Source organism: Delphinapterus leucas, chromosome 12 (assembly GCF_059928025.1).
Source record: "Delphinapterus leucas isolate spDelLeu-1000000601 "Yukka" chromosome 12, BTC_Dleu_Yukka2, whole genome shotgun sequence".
Classification (NCBI taxonomy): domain Eukaryota; kingdom Metazoa; phylum Chordata; class Mammalia; order Artiodactyla; family Monodontidae; genus Delphinapterus; species Delphinapterus leucas.
This window is the reverse complement of record NC_143140.1, coordinates 80,779,430-80,796,651: the sequence shown is the minus strand read 5'-3', so window position 1 is coordinate 80,796,651 and position 17,222 is coordinate 80,779,430. Positions and strand designations below refer to the sequence as shown.

The window sequence follows — 17,222 nt, the reverse complement described above, 5'->3', positions numbered from 1 at the left end:
TTTAGTGTATTTTTGGAAAAACTCTCTCTTAGGAATCTTGTATATAACTGTCAAATAATCAGTGGCTTCCCTCTTTTGCTTGGTTAGAGAACAAAATGACTTGGTTAATCAAAAAAATCTGGTTACTACCCTCCTTTCCCTTTTCTCCTGGTATCCTGTCCCATCCATTCCCTTTCTGAACAAGTCGATCCTAAAGCCATTAAGTTGGGCTGAGTAAGGTAGTTGCCCATACCCAGGTGGCAGAGAGAGTAGCTGCAGTGTCCAGTTAGAAGTGTCAGAGCCAAAGCAGGATGAGGAGGGCATCTGTGTTCGCATAGGGAAGCAGATCCAAACAGGAGTCAGAATCCAAGCTAGACAAGGAGGATTTCTGCACAACACAGTGGACCAGTGCCAGGCGTCAGACATAAATGATGGAGGACGGGGTGGTATGAGAAGGGTGGGGGGAGAAAGTGACAGCAGCGGGAAATGGGCTATATACAGTCGGATTGATCAAATAAATGAATATATCAAGGAAAAAGGAACCATGTTTTTCACTGTTAGAAGTTAAATATGGAAAGGGAAAAGACAGGAAACCATGCATACTGATATAAATAAATAAATAAATAGGGAAAAGACACATAATCTCAAAGTACCCCCTCACAAAATAATTATTAATTACAAGAGCCAAAAACAGTAACTCTACAGCGGAGAAGGCTGGCCGACACCACCTTAATCAAGTGAACAACATCAGTAATGGGACAAATCAAAATTGTATTGTGATACCATGTAATGAAAACCTAGCATCACTTCTGTGATCTTCCCACCAAAGAGGCATAACCTGAATGGAATCATGAGGAAACGCTAGACAGCCCAAACTGAAGGACATCAACAAAATAACTGGCCTGACTTCTTCAAAAGAGTCAAGGCCATGAAAGTCAAAGAAAGGCTGAGGATCTGGTTCAGACCGAAGGAGACTAAAAGAGCAGTGATTCAGCACTGGATCCTTCTGCTATCAAGGACATCATAGGGACAACTGGAAAAACTGAAAACGAGTTTGAAGATTAGATGGTAGTAATGTGTCAATGTTCATGTCCTGGTTTTGATGGTTATGTTGTGGTTGCATAGCAGAATGTCCTTTGTAGGAAATAAACTACACCCTGAAGTATTGAAGAGTGATGGGGCATCATTTCAGCAACTTACTCTCAAAAGGAGTAAAGAAAGGTTCTTGACAGTGTACTCGCAACTTTCCCATAAGTTTGAGATTGTTTCAAAAATTTTTTAAATATCTGACTAACCTTATCTTTCTTTGATGCTTCAAAATGATACAGTGGAATACTATCTCTGAATCATCATTATGAACATCAACCAGTGGAACAAGAAAGTGTTAGTTAATGAGGTTTCTATGAGACACATTAGATTAACTTTTACTGAGGAAACTACTGGGGACATTTTATTTAGTCAAAGCTATTGTTCTTAGACAAGAGGCTTAGCCCGAAGAATGGAGTCTCTAAGAGAGAGTTCGTGAACTTTTTTCAGGAAGAAGCTTTTATCGGATATTTCAAAATGATCAGTATCCCCTGAAAGTTTAATAATTTCCATTAATAAAATAACAAGTATCATATTTGTATGAAGTAATCAAAGAAACAAAATAACTCCTTTAACACCTGGGCTTTCCTGAGTCCAAAACTGAAAGGACTAGAAGGGACTTCTTTAAGGTGCCAATCCCTAATCTATAGACAGTACTGTCCCAACTTAATTCCAAAAGAAACTCAGGAATTTTTTTTCAGTACTACATTTGCATAAGATTTGTTTTTTTAAAGAGGGGTATGCTAAGTTATTATTAAAGTCCCATTCAGATTAAAAATGTCAAGGCCTTCAATCACAATTATTAGCTTTTTGCGTGCTTTTATCACTATAGCTAATATTCTTCTGGATAATCCAGGCTCATTTCTAAATCTAAAAATTAATTTTTTTAAAAGTTCATTTTTATAATTATGAAAAATTTCAAACCCACAGAAAATACAATGAACATCCTTTTCTCCTCATATAGTCACCAACTATTTATATTGTGCCATACTATTTTACCAAACCACCTGAAAATATGCTGTGGACATAATACTATACTCCTAAATACTTCAGCATGTATCTGCCAAAAAACCAAACTAGGACATCTTCCTTTGCAACCACATCACCATTACCACACTCAAGAAACTCATTAATTTAGTATCATCCAACATAAACACCACACTCAAATTTCCTCAATTGTCTCCCAAATCTCCTTTACAGCTGTTCCCCCCACCAATCCATTCAAAGTTCATGCACTGCATGTGCCAATCTAGAATATTCTCCCCCAACTCTGTTCCATCCACCACTTTCCTTTGTCTATCAGAACACTGACTCCTTTTAAAAGACCTGTCCAGTTGTCCTACATAATACCACAAACATTCTAGATGTGTCAATTTCCTCACGGTTAGATTTAGATCAAAGAACTTGAGCAAGAACAGCACACAGGGCTTGCAGGCCACCTCCTACTGCATCACATCAGGATGCACATAACATTGGACCATCTCACTACTGGACTTGCCAAGCTCAACCACTCAGTAAATGTGGTAACCACTAGATCACTCTATTTTCAAGGCACATTTTTCTCTTTGTAATTAACAAGTAATATGTCGAGTAATAATTTGAGACTACATGGATATTTCTGTTCCCCAACAACTTTCCTCTTAATGGTTTTAGATTAATTGATGATCTTTGCCTAATTCAATTATTACACTGATAATTACAAAGAACTGATTTTTAAAATTCTATTATTCTTTCCACACATAATTGGTATTCTTCTGTTTTTCTTTTTTTTCCCCATCTTGCTATTTTATTTTTAAATCCCTATGGACTCAGAGATTTTTGTTTCTGAATTCACTGTGCTATAATCCATTGTCTTCACTATCTACCATTTTTTGATTCTCAAATTGTCTCCAATTTGGCTTCTGGGAGTCTCTTTAAACCTGCTCCTATGTCCTCCTGACATTACCCCATTAGCCTCTGAGTACTTCTTCACTTTCTGGAATTTAGTCACTTTTCCATGAAGCTCTAGTCTCTTTCAGCAAGAAATGGAATTTGGGGTTCAATATCTGGATGCTAAATATGTTCACTGCTACCAGGATGCCATTTCACGTTTTTCTGTAAGTAAGACTTTGGAAAATATTCCAGGGTTGTAGTTACTTCCAAACCTGTGACTTTGAGGTTCATTAAATGCAGATACAGAAATGGTCAATAAGCACGTGAAAAGATGCTCAACATCATTACCACTGGGGAAATGCAAATCAAAACCACAATGAGATATCACTTCATAGCTACCAGGATGGATAAAATAAATAAAACATACAATAACAAGTGTTGAGAAGGAAGTGAAGAAATTGGAAACCTCATACATTGCTGGCAGGGTTGTACAATGGTGCAGCCACTTTGGAAAATAGTTTGGCGGTTCCTCAGAATGTTAAACACAGAATTACCATATGACCCAGCAGATTCCACTCCCAAGTATATACCCAAGAGAACTGGAAACATATGCACACAAAAACCTGTAAACTGATGTTCATAGCAGCATTATTCATAGTAGCTAGAAAGTGGAAGGAACCCAGATGTCCATCAACTGATGAATGAGTAAACAAAATGTGGTATATCCATACAATGTAATATTATTTGGCAATAAAAAGAAATGAAATACTGAAGCATGCTACAACATAGATAAACCTTGAAAATACTGTGCAGAATATAAAAAGCAGTGATAAAAGGCCACATATTGTATTATTCCATTTATGTGAAATGTCCAGAATGACATAGAAACAAAAAGCAGGTTAGCTGCCAGCACCTGAAGAATGAGGGATGGGAACTGACTGCTAAACAGGCATAGGGGTCCTTTCTGAGGTGATGAAAATGTTCTGAATTGAGATAGTAGTAATGTTTGTACAACTCTGAACAGACTAAAAACCACAGAACTGTACACTAAAAAGGGATAAATTACATCTTAATAAAGCTACTATTTTTGTTTACAAATGCACCATTTGCGGTGGAGTTAGTGCCACGTCTCATTTGGTAGTGAACTGGACACTCAGCACCACACTTCAGAGAAAAGAAAAATTTCATGCAGTATTTCCCATTTATCTGAAAAATACCCCTCCAGGCAATTTCCCAAACATGTTGAGTACCAATTCTCTAAAATAACTTTTATCATTAAACGAATACCTCTATATAAATTTTTCTTTTTAAGTAGCACTTCAAAGCGTATTCAGGGATCTTAAGACTACAATTTTTTTGTTAATCATTAATTTCTTTGAATAGGTAATGCGTACAAAAACCATTCCTACTCCATAACTAAAAGAAAAACTCTAAATACTCTTCTGCACTCTACTTTTATGATGTTTCTTGAAGATCTTGCCATATTCGTATTTACAGAACTTTATTCATTTCACTTCACAGTATTTCACTGTATGGATTTACTATAATTTATTAACCATCCACTATTAGTGGACTATTAGTGATTACTGTTATTTTTTTGTTATTATAAATAATGTGTTAATAAATATCCTCAGTTATTTTGTACTTGTGCAAATTTTATGGGATAAATATCTTGAAATAAAACTGGAGAGTCTAAGGTATATTCATCTCACATGTTTTAGGTATTGCCAAACTGCCTTCCAAAAACACTATCAATTTACTTTCCCAACCAAAACAATAATTTGTCAGTTTCCCTTTTCTAATACAAAGTAATAAACTTTTAATTTCTGATGACAGGAGAAAAATGGTACTTTATTGTAGTGCTAATTTGCAATTCACTAAATATAAGTGAAAATGACATCTTTTCATTTGCTTAAATGCCAATGTCATTTGTATTTCTTTTTCTATGAACTACATTCTTGTACTTTACCCACTTCCTTTTGGGCTTAGTAGTATTTTACTTCTTAATATATAGGATACACACATACACATGTGTATATATGTATTCCATATATGTAAGTATATGGAGATTTGCCCTATACTGTCATATGTATTTCAAATATTTCTCTGTTTTTCCTCTTTTGATTTATATTTTCCATCTACAGAAATCCAAGATTTTAATGTTTCAAAATATTGAATATATCAGGTTTTTTAATGGCTTCTAGGTCTTCTGTTATGTTTAAAAAGTCATTTTTATTAAATATTTATAAATACATTGCCTATTTTTTTCTTCTAGTAAAATTATTAGTTCACTATGAATATACGTGTAGAATTTATTTTGGTATAAAGAAGGCTTTAAGTTTAAATAAGAGTTTCTCCAACCCCAAATACTTGCAGAGAATCAGAAAAGCTATTGTTCTTTTCACCAAAAACCAACAGAGTACTGATTCAAATAACTGACATTTAAAACCCAAGAAAATTCGCAACAGATTAAAAGTGCTAAGTAACTTAAAACAGGTCCTTCTCAGAGTTATACAGCTTCATAACTGCTATACGTGACCAGTCCCTAATGAATTATCCAAATAAAATATGAAACATTATTCAACTTGAGATTTCTTTAATACGTCTATTATATTTTAAACATATTCTCTCCCTTAATTAACACACCTCTAAGTAAATAACCTTTTATATCCAATTATTTTATATACAATTTTTACATGATTAGATACTAATGACAACCACCAAAAACTTTAATGAGTTTCTACCAAAGAGAGTTCCTTCTACACATCTTGTATTAAGAATAAGATTATTCTTATTAATTCATTACCAATTTACATAATTCATAGATGATAAAACTGATATAATTAAAAGTTAAAAATGTTCTTTAAACCGTTTTTACTGAAGAAAGCACTCTTAGAGGAAAAATGTGATCCATTTGTACCCAAATGACCAAAGTTAACTTACCATGTGTGGAGCACTGATTGTTGCTTGGAACCCTGCAAAAGAAGAAGAGAACTACTGATACATTCAGCTGTAAAAACACACGAAATACTCCATGTAATTCCTTTTCTAACATCCATAAGTTGTTTTTCATAATAATTATTTTCACCTTTATGATCTCAAGAAATAAAACTTTTACGTTGTGCTTCACCATGCTGTCATGCACCGCTAAACTTAGAAAATATAATCACGCCAAAGGCCAGCATGCTCAGTACAACAGTCCCACTATTTCCAAACGTTTCTTCTCCCATATATAGTTAGTTAAGGAAGAATTCCATTAAGTTGAGTTGATAAATTTATGATGTTTTTTCTTTAGATTTATAAAAAGAAAATAAGCTTCCATATATCACAGAGTACGCAAAATCCTTGCAAAATTGAATTGCTCCATATTTTTGGCACCTTAAAAAGAACTAGAACTGGCCATCAGAGTAGCTTAAGAGACTAATAAGCTACTTCAATTTACTCTTTACACTATCAACTAATGTTAATTAAAACAATCTTTTCTCCATTTTTAGCTTTTAGTTTTTTCTTCCAGTGTTGCTTTCTCAAAACTTATTTACCTGCTTCTGCGTCTGAAGCAATTTTCACTGAGCGGTGGTAGCAGGTGCCTTCGGGGTTCAGAAGCTCCCCAGGATCTTCTCTGCTGACTGTTAAAGTGCTTCAAAAGAAGGCAGCACGGCAGCTGGCCCACAGAATCCTGAGGCACTTCTAAGCCTCAAAGGCGCCCACTGCCAAGGCTCAGCAGTTCAGCAAAACCTGCTTCAGGAGAAGGAGTTAAATATGGAACTTTCTAAAAACAAGCACAAACCAAAAAATTCAGGGCAAGTGAAGCAGAGAAGTCAGTAATAACTTAGTTACACATTCCCTTTAATACTGATTTTTAAGATTGATGCTAATGCAAAAACCAACCTTAGTCAACACTGAAGACCCTAAAGAAAACTCAGCACATAGCTTAAACTGTAAGTTTTCATTTAAAGTATGTTTGAAGAATATTTTTATAGAATTCTTATATGTATTGTTTAAAAAATAGAAAAGACACTTCATATATTACATCATTTTATTAAACTGGGTAAGTTTGGGATTATGAAACTTACTAAGGCATAAAACTCAAATTAGCAAGGTACTAGATACACATCTGGGTCCCAGCCTATTTTTACTTACATAGATTACAGAGTAAATGAGTAAAATTTGTGACGTTTTCAGAAACCCAAAGCTTACCTATTGATTGTGGAGAATCCATATAAGGGTTACATTTTGCATAGTGAGAGCGGTCTGTGGCCAGCATTACTTCAAATACTTTATCTGTCTTGATGATTCCATTTTCTGAAATGAATGAAGCAATATTTTAAGCTGGAAGTGGCATGATCAGACATATTTTAGAATAATTATTCTGGCTACACTGTAGAGACTAGATTGGAAGAGAGCAAAATTGAAAGTTGTTGCAATGGCTCAGGTAATCACAACCTGGTCTTTAATAATGAAAGTAAGGATGAAGAAAAGTAGAAGGATTTGAGTTATACTTAGTAGGTAATGTATACCTGACTGACTAGATTTGGAGGTGGGAGGGGGGTAACGGTTGAAATGTTGATGTCATATACTGATTTGCAAAATCCTAGACAAGGATCAGAGCTAAGGAAAAAAAGGACAAGTTATTTATTCAGTTAGGAGCTATTGACCATACACATAGAGATATATAGCAGTCAGTTGGATAAATGGATCTGGGGCGCAGGAGAAAAACCTACAACAGAGATATAAATTACTAGTTGTACAGATGGCAACTAAACCAATGGAAGTGAACTAAAGTGGCCAGGTAAGAATACACAAAAGTGTACATTTAGGAGAAATGCAAAGGAAGTAGAGCCTTCAAAGATTATGACAAGGAGCAGACACAGAGGTAGATGAAAATCAAGCAGATATACTGTTACAGAGCCCAAGAGAAACAAATTTTTCAAGAAGGAAAGCAAGGTCAATATGCTCTTCCCTCAGTGTCCATAGGGAGTTGGTTCCAGAACACCAGCAGATACCAAAATTTGTGGATGCTCAAGCATCTTATATAAAATTGCATAGTTTTTGCATATAACCTACGCATCTCCTCCCATATACTTTAAATCATGGTTAGACTACTTATAACACCTAATACAATGTAAATGCTATGTAAATAGTTGCCAAACATGTGGCAAATTCAAATTTTGCTTTTTGAAATGTTATGGAACTTCTTTCTTCTTCAAATATTTTCAATACACAGTGGGTTGAATCCATGGAGATAGAATCCATGGGTATAGAAGGCTGACTGTATATATTTGCTCCCCCAACTATCAATTCTTTAAGATTAAATATAATATGTTAAACTTCAATAACCCTTATTAACCATGCACACAGTGATTATTCAATAAAGGCGTTATTAACTCACTCAGTAAGTTTACTGTCTGTCTAATACATACCAGACACAGTGCTACATACTTAGGGTGATAAGAAACAAAATAGCATAGTTCTTGTCCTTACAGCTCTAAAATCTGTAAGATTAAATGTATCAACTTGACTTTAACAATCCAGAAATAAATTTTTTTAATCAAAACATGCTTTGCTTAATTTGGCTACACTATGAACAACTTTTTTTTTCAGATTTCTTTTTTTTAAATTGAGGTATAATTGACACACAACATTATATTAGTTTCAGATATACAACATGATTCAATATTTATATATGTTAGAAAATGATCTCCACAATAAGTTAACATCTATTACCATACAGTTACAGAATATTTTTTCTTGTGCTGAGAATTTTTAAGATGTACTCTCTCAGTAACCTTCACATATGCAACAGAGTATCATTAACTACAGTCACCATACTGTACATCCCCATGACACTTATTTTACAACTAGAAGTTTGTATCTTTTGACTACCTTCACCCATTTTGCACCCCACCTGCCTCTAGCAGCCACTAATCTGTTCTCTGTATCTATGAGCTTGGTTTTTTGTTTATTTTTTTAGATTCCACATGTAAGTCAGATCATACAGTATTTGTCTTTCTCTAACTTATCTCCTTTCGCATAATAGCCTCAAGGTCCATCCATGTTACAAATGACAAGATTTCATTCTTTCTTATGGATGAATAATACTCCATTGTATATATACATCACAGCATCCATATCTATTCATCCATGGATGGACATTTAGGTTGTTTCCATATCTTCGCTATGGTAAATGATACTGCAGTGAACATGGGGGTGCATATATCTTTTCAAATCAGTGTTTTTGTTTTCTTTGGATAAATATGCAGAAATGGAATTGCTGGATCATATGGTAGCTGTATTTTTAATTTTTTGAGGAAGCTCCATACACAGTTTTCTGTAGTGGCTGCAACAATTTATACTCCCACCAGTAGTGCACCAGGGTTCCCTTTTCTTCATAATCTTGTAAACACTTGTTATTTCTTGTCTTTTTGAGAACAGCCATTTTAACAGGTATGAGCTGACAGTACCTCCCTGTGGTTTATGATTTGCATTTCCCTGATGATTAATGATGTTGAGCATCTTTTCATGTACCTGTTGGCATTCTGTATGTCTTCTTTGGAAAAATGTCTATTTAGATCCTCTTCCCATTTATTTAATGGGATTGTTTGATTTTTTTTTGCTATTGAGTTGTATATACTTGGGGTATTAACCCTTTATCAAATATATGATTTGCAAATATCTTCTCCCATTCAGTAGGTTGCCACAGCTATTCTAAAATGAGACTTAAGCATCATGAGAAGTTAAAAATATTTATGCAAATGAGTTTAATGTATCCATCAGCCGTGGAGCCTCCAGGTTCTAGGGGGTAATGGTGCCCACCAGAATCTGATTTCTCCACATAGCCATTCAAAAACCACCTAAACCTAAGATCAAGAAGGGGCATAAACAAAACCACACATGACCCATGCCTCCACATTACTAGGACATAGAGAATATCCAGACTTCATATTACTTATCAGTAGAAAAATAAACAACACATTCCAACAAAGCTTCTGCTATTGCTGCAAGCCTGTGGGTATAGAAAGCAAAGGTAGGGACTGAAGTTTAAAAGACTAAGTAGAAGGAAGTAGGGAATGCAGATGAAGCACAGACAAAATTATTCCCAGAAAGAGAAACTACAACACTAAGTACTAAAATAGTGAACACAGGTCTGGGACTTAGAAGTTCACTGTACTGGCTACAAGGAAGGAACTTAAACATCAGTAGGTTAACAAAGGTCCCAATACCATTCAATGGCGAAAGAACAGTCTTTTTCAACAAATGGGGCTGGGACAACCGGATAGCCACACGAAAAGAATAAAGTTCAATCTTTACCTCATATCAAATACAAAAATTAACTCAAAATGGATCAAAGATCTAAACATAGAACTAAAATAATAAAAATCATAGAAGAAAATACTGGGGTAAGCCTTCATGACCTTGGATTTGGCAGTGGATTCTTAGATATGACACCAAAAGCATGAGCAATAAGAGAAAAAATATGGATAAACTGGATTTCATCAAAATTAAACACTTTTGGGGCTTCCCTGGTGGCGCAGTGGTTGAGAGTCCGCCTGCCGATGCAGGGGACACGGATTCGAGCCCTGGTCTGGGAGGACCCCGCATGCCGCGGAGCAACTGGGCCCGTGAGCCACAACTGCTGAGCCTGTGCATCTGGAGCCTGTGCTCCGCAGCGGGAGAGGCCACAACAGTGAGAGGCCCATGCACTGCGATGAGGGGTGGCCCCCACTCGCCGCAACTAGAGAAAGCCCGAGTGCAGCGAGGAAGACCCAACGCAGCCAAAAATAAATAAAATAAATTTAAAAAAAAAAAAAAATTAAACACTTTTGTGCTTCAAAGGACATTATCAAGAAAAAGGTAGGGCTTCCCTGGTGGCGCAGTGGTTGAGAGTCCACCTGCCAATGCATGGGACACGGGTTCGTGCCCCAATCTGGGAAGATCCCACATGCCGCAGAGCGGCTGGGCCCGTGAGCCATGGCCGCTGAGCCTGCGGTCCAGAGCCTGTGCTCCGCAACGGGAGAGGCCACAACAGTGAGAGGCCCGCGTACCGCAAAAAAAAAAAAAAAAAAAAAAAAAAGGAGCAAACTATTGATATACCCAACAACATGAACAAATCTCAAGAGCACTAATCTCAGTGAAAGAAGCCAGGAGATTTACACTATATGAGTCCATCTAATATTAAATTCCCGAAAAGTCAAAACCATAGTGTCAGAAGGCCAATCTGCAGTTGCTAGGAGTCAGGGGTTACAGGAGGAGATTAACTGCAAAGGGCACGAGAAAACTTAGTGGGTGAAAGAAATGTTCTATATCAGAGATCAGCAAACTTCTGTTAAGATCCAAACAGTAAATATTTTAGGCTTTGCAGGCCGTATAGTCTCTGTTGCAATTATGTGACTCTGCCATTGAAGTGCAAGAACAGCCACACACAAGACATAAATGAATGGGTGTGGCTATGTTCAAATAAATCTTTATTTCTAAAAACAGGCAGCAGGCCAGATTTGGCCTGTGGGATGTAGTTTGCTCACCCCTGTTTTACCTCATTAGGGTGGTGGTTACACACCTATATTTGTCAAAATTTTCAAATCATACTCTTAAAATTGGTGCGTTTTTACATAAATTATATCTCAATAAAGCTGATTTTTTAAAAGTGTAAGCCAAGGATTTTATATGCAGCCAAAACTGTTCTTCAAATATCAAGGTTATAGGAAAAAAAGTCTTGAATGTGCAAGAACTCAGGGAATGCTGTACACACAAGCCCTTCCTAAGGAATCTTGTAGAAGATGTGCTTCATCTAAACAAGGGATTACTAGGGATACATCAGAAAAGGACACATATCCAATTTTAGAGCAAAGACTAAAATTAAAAGGGTGGATTGGTCTGCCTTCAGCAAGAATCCTGTCAAGTTATTTTAGCCAGAATCCCCCATTACCCCTGATGTTTCCTCTTAGTAATTTTCCACCCACTGATGCCCACCCTGCTCCTAGGCTATAAATCCCCACTTGCTCATGCTGTATTGGGAACTGAGCCCAGTTTTATACTGAGGTCTCTTTTCCCCTATTGCAATAGTTTCTGAATAACATCTGTTTTTAACTCTTTTTAAATTATTTTATACTATTTTTTAAATAGGTAATAGTTTTTTAAACTATTTTTTAAAAAAACTAAAAGGGTAAAGACAGTGATGGAATAATAATACTTAAACGTTATTTGTTCTGACAAAATAGAAAGAAGGCAACTAAAAACAATGGGAAGAGGAAGAAAAGGGGAAAGTAGAATTAGATCATTGAGTCATATAGGTGACAGGAGGAATCAAAGGATACCACTTGATACTGACTGACCAGACAGTAAATAGTTAAGAAAAGGTGGTTTAAGGACACTATTAAAGGTATAAATACAGACTCTCCAAATAACAAAAGAATATTTTAAAAAATCAGCAAACAAGGCACACCAACTAGAGAAACACTTAAATACTCACAGACTAGGTTATATTAATAAATCATCCGTCCATTTGAAAATATTATAAACTTTGGATTAATTAACCCAAATAGAAAGTACTGTTTCTACACAAATAAGCTTAGGCAAGCTACCTGTAAAGGTCATTAAAATAAAACAGTGAAAGCATTTTTTAAAAAGTTTTAAAAGCAGCGTAATAAGAGAGATATTGGACTTCCCTGGTGGCGCAGTGGTTAAGAATCTGCCTGCCAATGCAGGGGACACGGGTTCGATCCCTGGTCCAGGAGGATCCCACATGCCATGGAGCAACTAAGCCCGTGCACCACAACTACTGAGCTTGTGCTCTAGAGTCTGTGAGCCACAACTACTGAGCCCGCGTGCCACAACTACTGAAGCCCGCCTAGAGCCCGTGCTCCTCAACAAGAGAAGCCACCGCAATGAGAAGCCTGCGCCCCACAACGAAGAGCAGCCCCCACTCGCTGCAACTAGAGAAAGCCCGTGCGCAGCAACGAAGACCCAACACAGCCAAAAAATAAATAAATAAAGAAGTAAATTTAAAAAAAAAAGATATCATTTACTAAATATTTGTCATGTGCCAGACAAAATCCTAAGCACATTACATACACTATCTTTTGAGGTAAGAACTTAGAAACAATGAAACAATCTTATACTGTCTCTAACAATCCTATAAAGTAAGCACTATTATTACTCCATCTTACAGATAATAAAATTGAGTTCAGAAAGAATAAGTTGTTCCAGATCACAGAGCAAATAAGGGGTAGGGCCATTCAAATTGAGATGTTAGATTCCTGTTGACCAGTTCACTGTACTGCTACCATATTCAAATAGCTTAGTGACTTCTACTAATTCATTTCTCAAAATACTTCTTGAGTGGGTCATTTGCCCTGAATTCAATTCAAATTACAGAGGGGTGATTCATAGACTCTCAAGGTCAGAAGGGTCATCAAGTCTAACTTCTTCATAAATTGGTACCACGATCTCTAGTTGAAGAGCTGCACTGATGTGGAACAGTCCTTTGCACATTCAGACCACACTAATTATCAGAACACTTCCCTGTATTAAGAGGAAATCTCCCTCTTTATAACTCATTTATATAAACCTTTAGTGCTACGCTCTGCAGTCACAAAGAATATGCTGAATTTTCTATCCAACCAACACTTTTTACACACCTGAACATATCATGACCATTTCAAGCCTTATCTTTTTCAGGTTAAGCAGCCTCACTCAATACATCCAATTACCATCATATTCACTTACTCATTCTTCTCTAGATGAATATTTGTGACATCTAAAATCAAACACATTGCTATAGGCACATTCTAAAAATCAAGTAAATTAAAGAGATTACTTCCCTTAAGCTAGATAATATACATCTACCAAACTCATGTGAGTTTCTTTGGCTGATTTCTTACTCTACAGAGGGACACAGAATTTACTAAAAAAAACCCTAAATAGTTTTAAAAGCATGTCACCAGTCATTTATTAAGAAGCGGAACACATAAGGCTCAGGATAAAGCTTCCTTAGACAATTATTGGGTGGTTTCCAAAATTTTCACTACAAGGTTCTTATTATTTGCTTTTTCCCAGGATTCCATATTTTGAAAGATGCCTAAAGCAAGCTATATTTACTAAGTTATTAAATCATTTTCCCGTTTTTGACAATCTGACATATACAATTGCCAGTGCCCTGAAATACTTCTAGCAAACAGCAAAGTAATTTAACATTTCACTTTGCATGTATAGCCTAATTATGAGTAAACACGAAATTACCATTAGGCTTTCTAAATTAATGAACAGTTTTAAAACTACCCATGCCCAATTTTCCTGCACCCTAAGGACCAAAGATCCTAATTAAATAATTATAATAATGGCTAATGTTGATCCTAATATGCAATGGATCCAAATGAGAAGTTAGCAGAATTCAAAAAGGAGAATGCAATAGAATCCAAGCTATAAACCAAATAATTTAAAATACTTGAAAAAATTAGAGCCATGTTAAGAAGGTATCTGTTCCTCTTCTCAACCTGAGGAGCGGGAAGGGTGAAGAGGGAGATAAATTCCAGGAAAAAGACAAAAATACTATACAAGAGTCATGATTTAGGTAAGAAGAAACTGTGACATGATTTCAAGCAACTGATAAAGTGTAAAAAATGGAAAAACAAGGAATTCCCTGGTGGTCCAGTAGTTAGAACTTGATGCTTTCACTGCTTTCAATCCCTGGTCAGGCAATCAAGATTCACAAGCCACACGGCCAAAAAAAAAAAAAAAAAAAGGAAAAACATCTGACTATTCCTCCTCAATACTAGAGGAGTCTGTGATATTAGAAACAAAGAGCAGGGAATAAACTCTTGCATGCTACGTAGCTCAGCAAAGTGTTGACCCAATCGTTAATGTTTGTGATGATGGTTATTACTTTTCAACACAAAAATCAACAAAATGCAAAAGATTTATTTATTGCTCAGAACAAAATGAAATGCTATCAACTCTGACAATATAAAAGAGCCCCTAGCGGCTTCCCTGGTGGCGCAGTGGTTGAGAGTCCGCCTGCCGATGTAGGGGACACGGGTTCGTGCCCAGTCCGGGGAGATTCCACATGTCGCGGAGCGGCTGGGCCCATGAGCCATGGCCGCTGAGCCTGCGCGTCCGGAGCCTGTGCTCCGCAACGGGAGAGGCCACAACAGTGAGAGGCCCGCGTGCCGCAAAAAAAAAAAAAAAAAAGCCCCTAATAAGTTGGAAAATGAGTATCCTTTCTTACAAAGTGGAAGGGTTAAGGGATAGTGTCAGTTTACAAATTATGGAACAAAAAATTGAGGTTAAAGTATATTACTCAAAGTTACAAAGGTAACCACAATAGAGGAAGCAAAACTTACGGTATAACTATATGTGGGGAAGGGAGTAAGTTTAGAGGGTGTAAATACTCCTCCATCTTGGCAAGAAGTCAGTAGATGATGTCCAAAGTTGATAAAGAAATAGCAGTTTAAGCATATGCTTTAGAGACTGAAGACAATCACCAGAAGACCCAAATATGTAGTTAAAAGTGTTCACTCGAGGCAGTCTGGGAGCAGGGAGGAGCAGGGCAAGCAATTGTTATTTTTCATTATAAACCCTTCTGTATTATTTTATCTTTAAATATGTACACATGGTTACTCGACTGAAAATTAATCTTAATTGTCCTAACCTTGTTATCACAGACAGATAGTACCTATAGAGATGTATACACAATGTGTATTTGCTCTAGTGAGCAAGATGTTAAGATGTGGCAGGGACTCCTTTTCTTTTCTTTTAATTTATTTATTTTATTTACTTATTTTTGGCTGCACTGGGTCTTCGTTGCTGCGTGCAGGATTTCTCTAGTTGCAGGGAGCGGGGACTACTCTTTGTTGCGGTGCACCGGCTTCTCATGGCGGTGGCTTCTCTTGTTGCGGAGCACGGGCTCTAGATGCGTGGGCTTCAGTAGTCGTGGCTTGCAGGCTCTAGAGTGTAGGCTCAGTAGTTGTGGCGCACAGGCTTAGTTGCTCTGTGGCATGTGGGATCTTCCCAGACTAGGGCTCAAACCCATGTCCCCTGCATTGGCAGGCGGATTCTTTTTTTTTTTTTTTTTTTGCGGTACGCGGGCCTCTCACTGTTGTGGCCTCTCCCGTTGCGGAGCACAGGCTCTGGACACGCAGGCCCAGCGGCCATGGCTCACGGGCCCAGCCGCTCCACGGCATGTGGGATCTTCTCGGACCGGGGCACGAACCCGCGTCCCCTGCATGCGCAGGCGGATTCTTAACCACTGCACCACCAGGGAAGCCCCAGGTACTCCTTTTCTTTCACAGTGGTAGAACTGGGTGTATTACCTAGCCTCTCTGTAGTTACGTGTAGCCTTATGGTTAAGTTCTTGTCAATGAGAACACAGGCAGAAATTATGAACGCAACTTCAGATAATGCCCTTAAAAAAATGTGCATTTTCTCCTTTCCCCATTTTTCTCCCCACCAGCTGGAATATGGAAAGGATGGAGGTAAACTATCTTCAACTTTGTAGATGAGGGAAAGACTTTAGGAAGCACAACAAGAAAGAAGGAGCCCAGGTCCTCAAGACCATGGAACCACCATATTAGTTCTGAACTGCTTATACTTGGATTGTTACAGGAAACAGAAACTTTCGTTTTGTTTAAGCCATTGTTATTTTGGTCTTTATTACAGCAGACGAACAGGTACCCTAAAACACAAGGTATCTGAGGAGTAAAATGAGATCAGTCTGAAGAACAGGACTGGAGTTGGAGCATGGCAACAGGTTGTAGAAGACCCTTAAAAGGCCTGAAAGCTAAGCAAGAGGTGTTTACAATTGATACAGTAAGCAATAGAAGTCTAGGCAGAAAAGAGACATAACAGAAAGCAGTACACTAGGACAATCAGTATAATGTGTAGAATGAACCTGAGGGGAGAAAAATTGCAAGTGTGATGACCAATCAGACACTTGAAGGCATATCACTCCAAGTGACAACTAAGAACCCAGGCTAGGGTAGTGTCAGTGAAAATACAGTGAAAGGGATGACTATGAAAGGTATTTGTAATAACTGTTGAGTTAATTTGGGGACAGTCTGAAAGAATCAATAACTATTCCAAGACTTTTGATCTGGGAGAATAGAAGACTAGAAGCAATCCTGGCAGAGATGGAGAAAGAAGAGATCCTGTGCTGGTATGAAGCACTGAAAACACAGGTAAGAAAATAAGCTGCAGATGGATTTCAAGTCATGTAGAAACATTCTCTAAATTTCTGTAAGTAACTTGTTACAAAGTTACATCTCAATAAAAGAAATATTACATAATTATATTAG

The 17,222-nt window shown here is 37.1% G+C and overlaps 1 protein-coding gene across 4 annotated transcripts in view; it reads right to left on the bottom strand.

The window, feature by feature from the left end:
• The window catches only part of PCMT1 (protein-L-isoaspartate (D-aspartate) O-methyltransferase), a 44,968-nt gene that overhangs the window by 21,274 nt on the left and 6,472 nt on the right, over positions 1–17,222 (bottom strand). For all 4 annotated transcript variants that reach the window (XM_022559078.2, XM_089922131.1, XM_022559089.2 and 1 more), the window contains exons 2-3: positions 7,135–7,239; positions 5,881–5,912 (exon numbers count right to left, since the gene is read on the bottom strand). In XM_022559078.2, the coding sequence (XP_022414786.2) occupies positions 5,881–5,912; positions 7,135–7,239 (137 nt within the window). The remainder of the gene's footprint in view (positions 1–5,880; positions 5,913–7,134; positions 7,240–17,222) is intronic.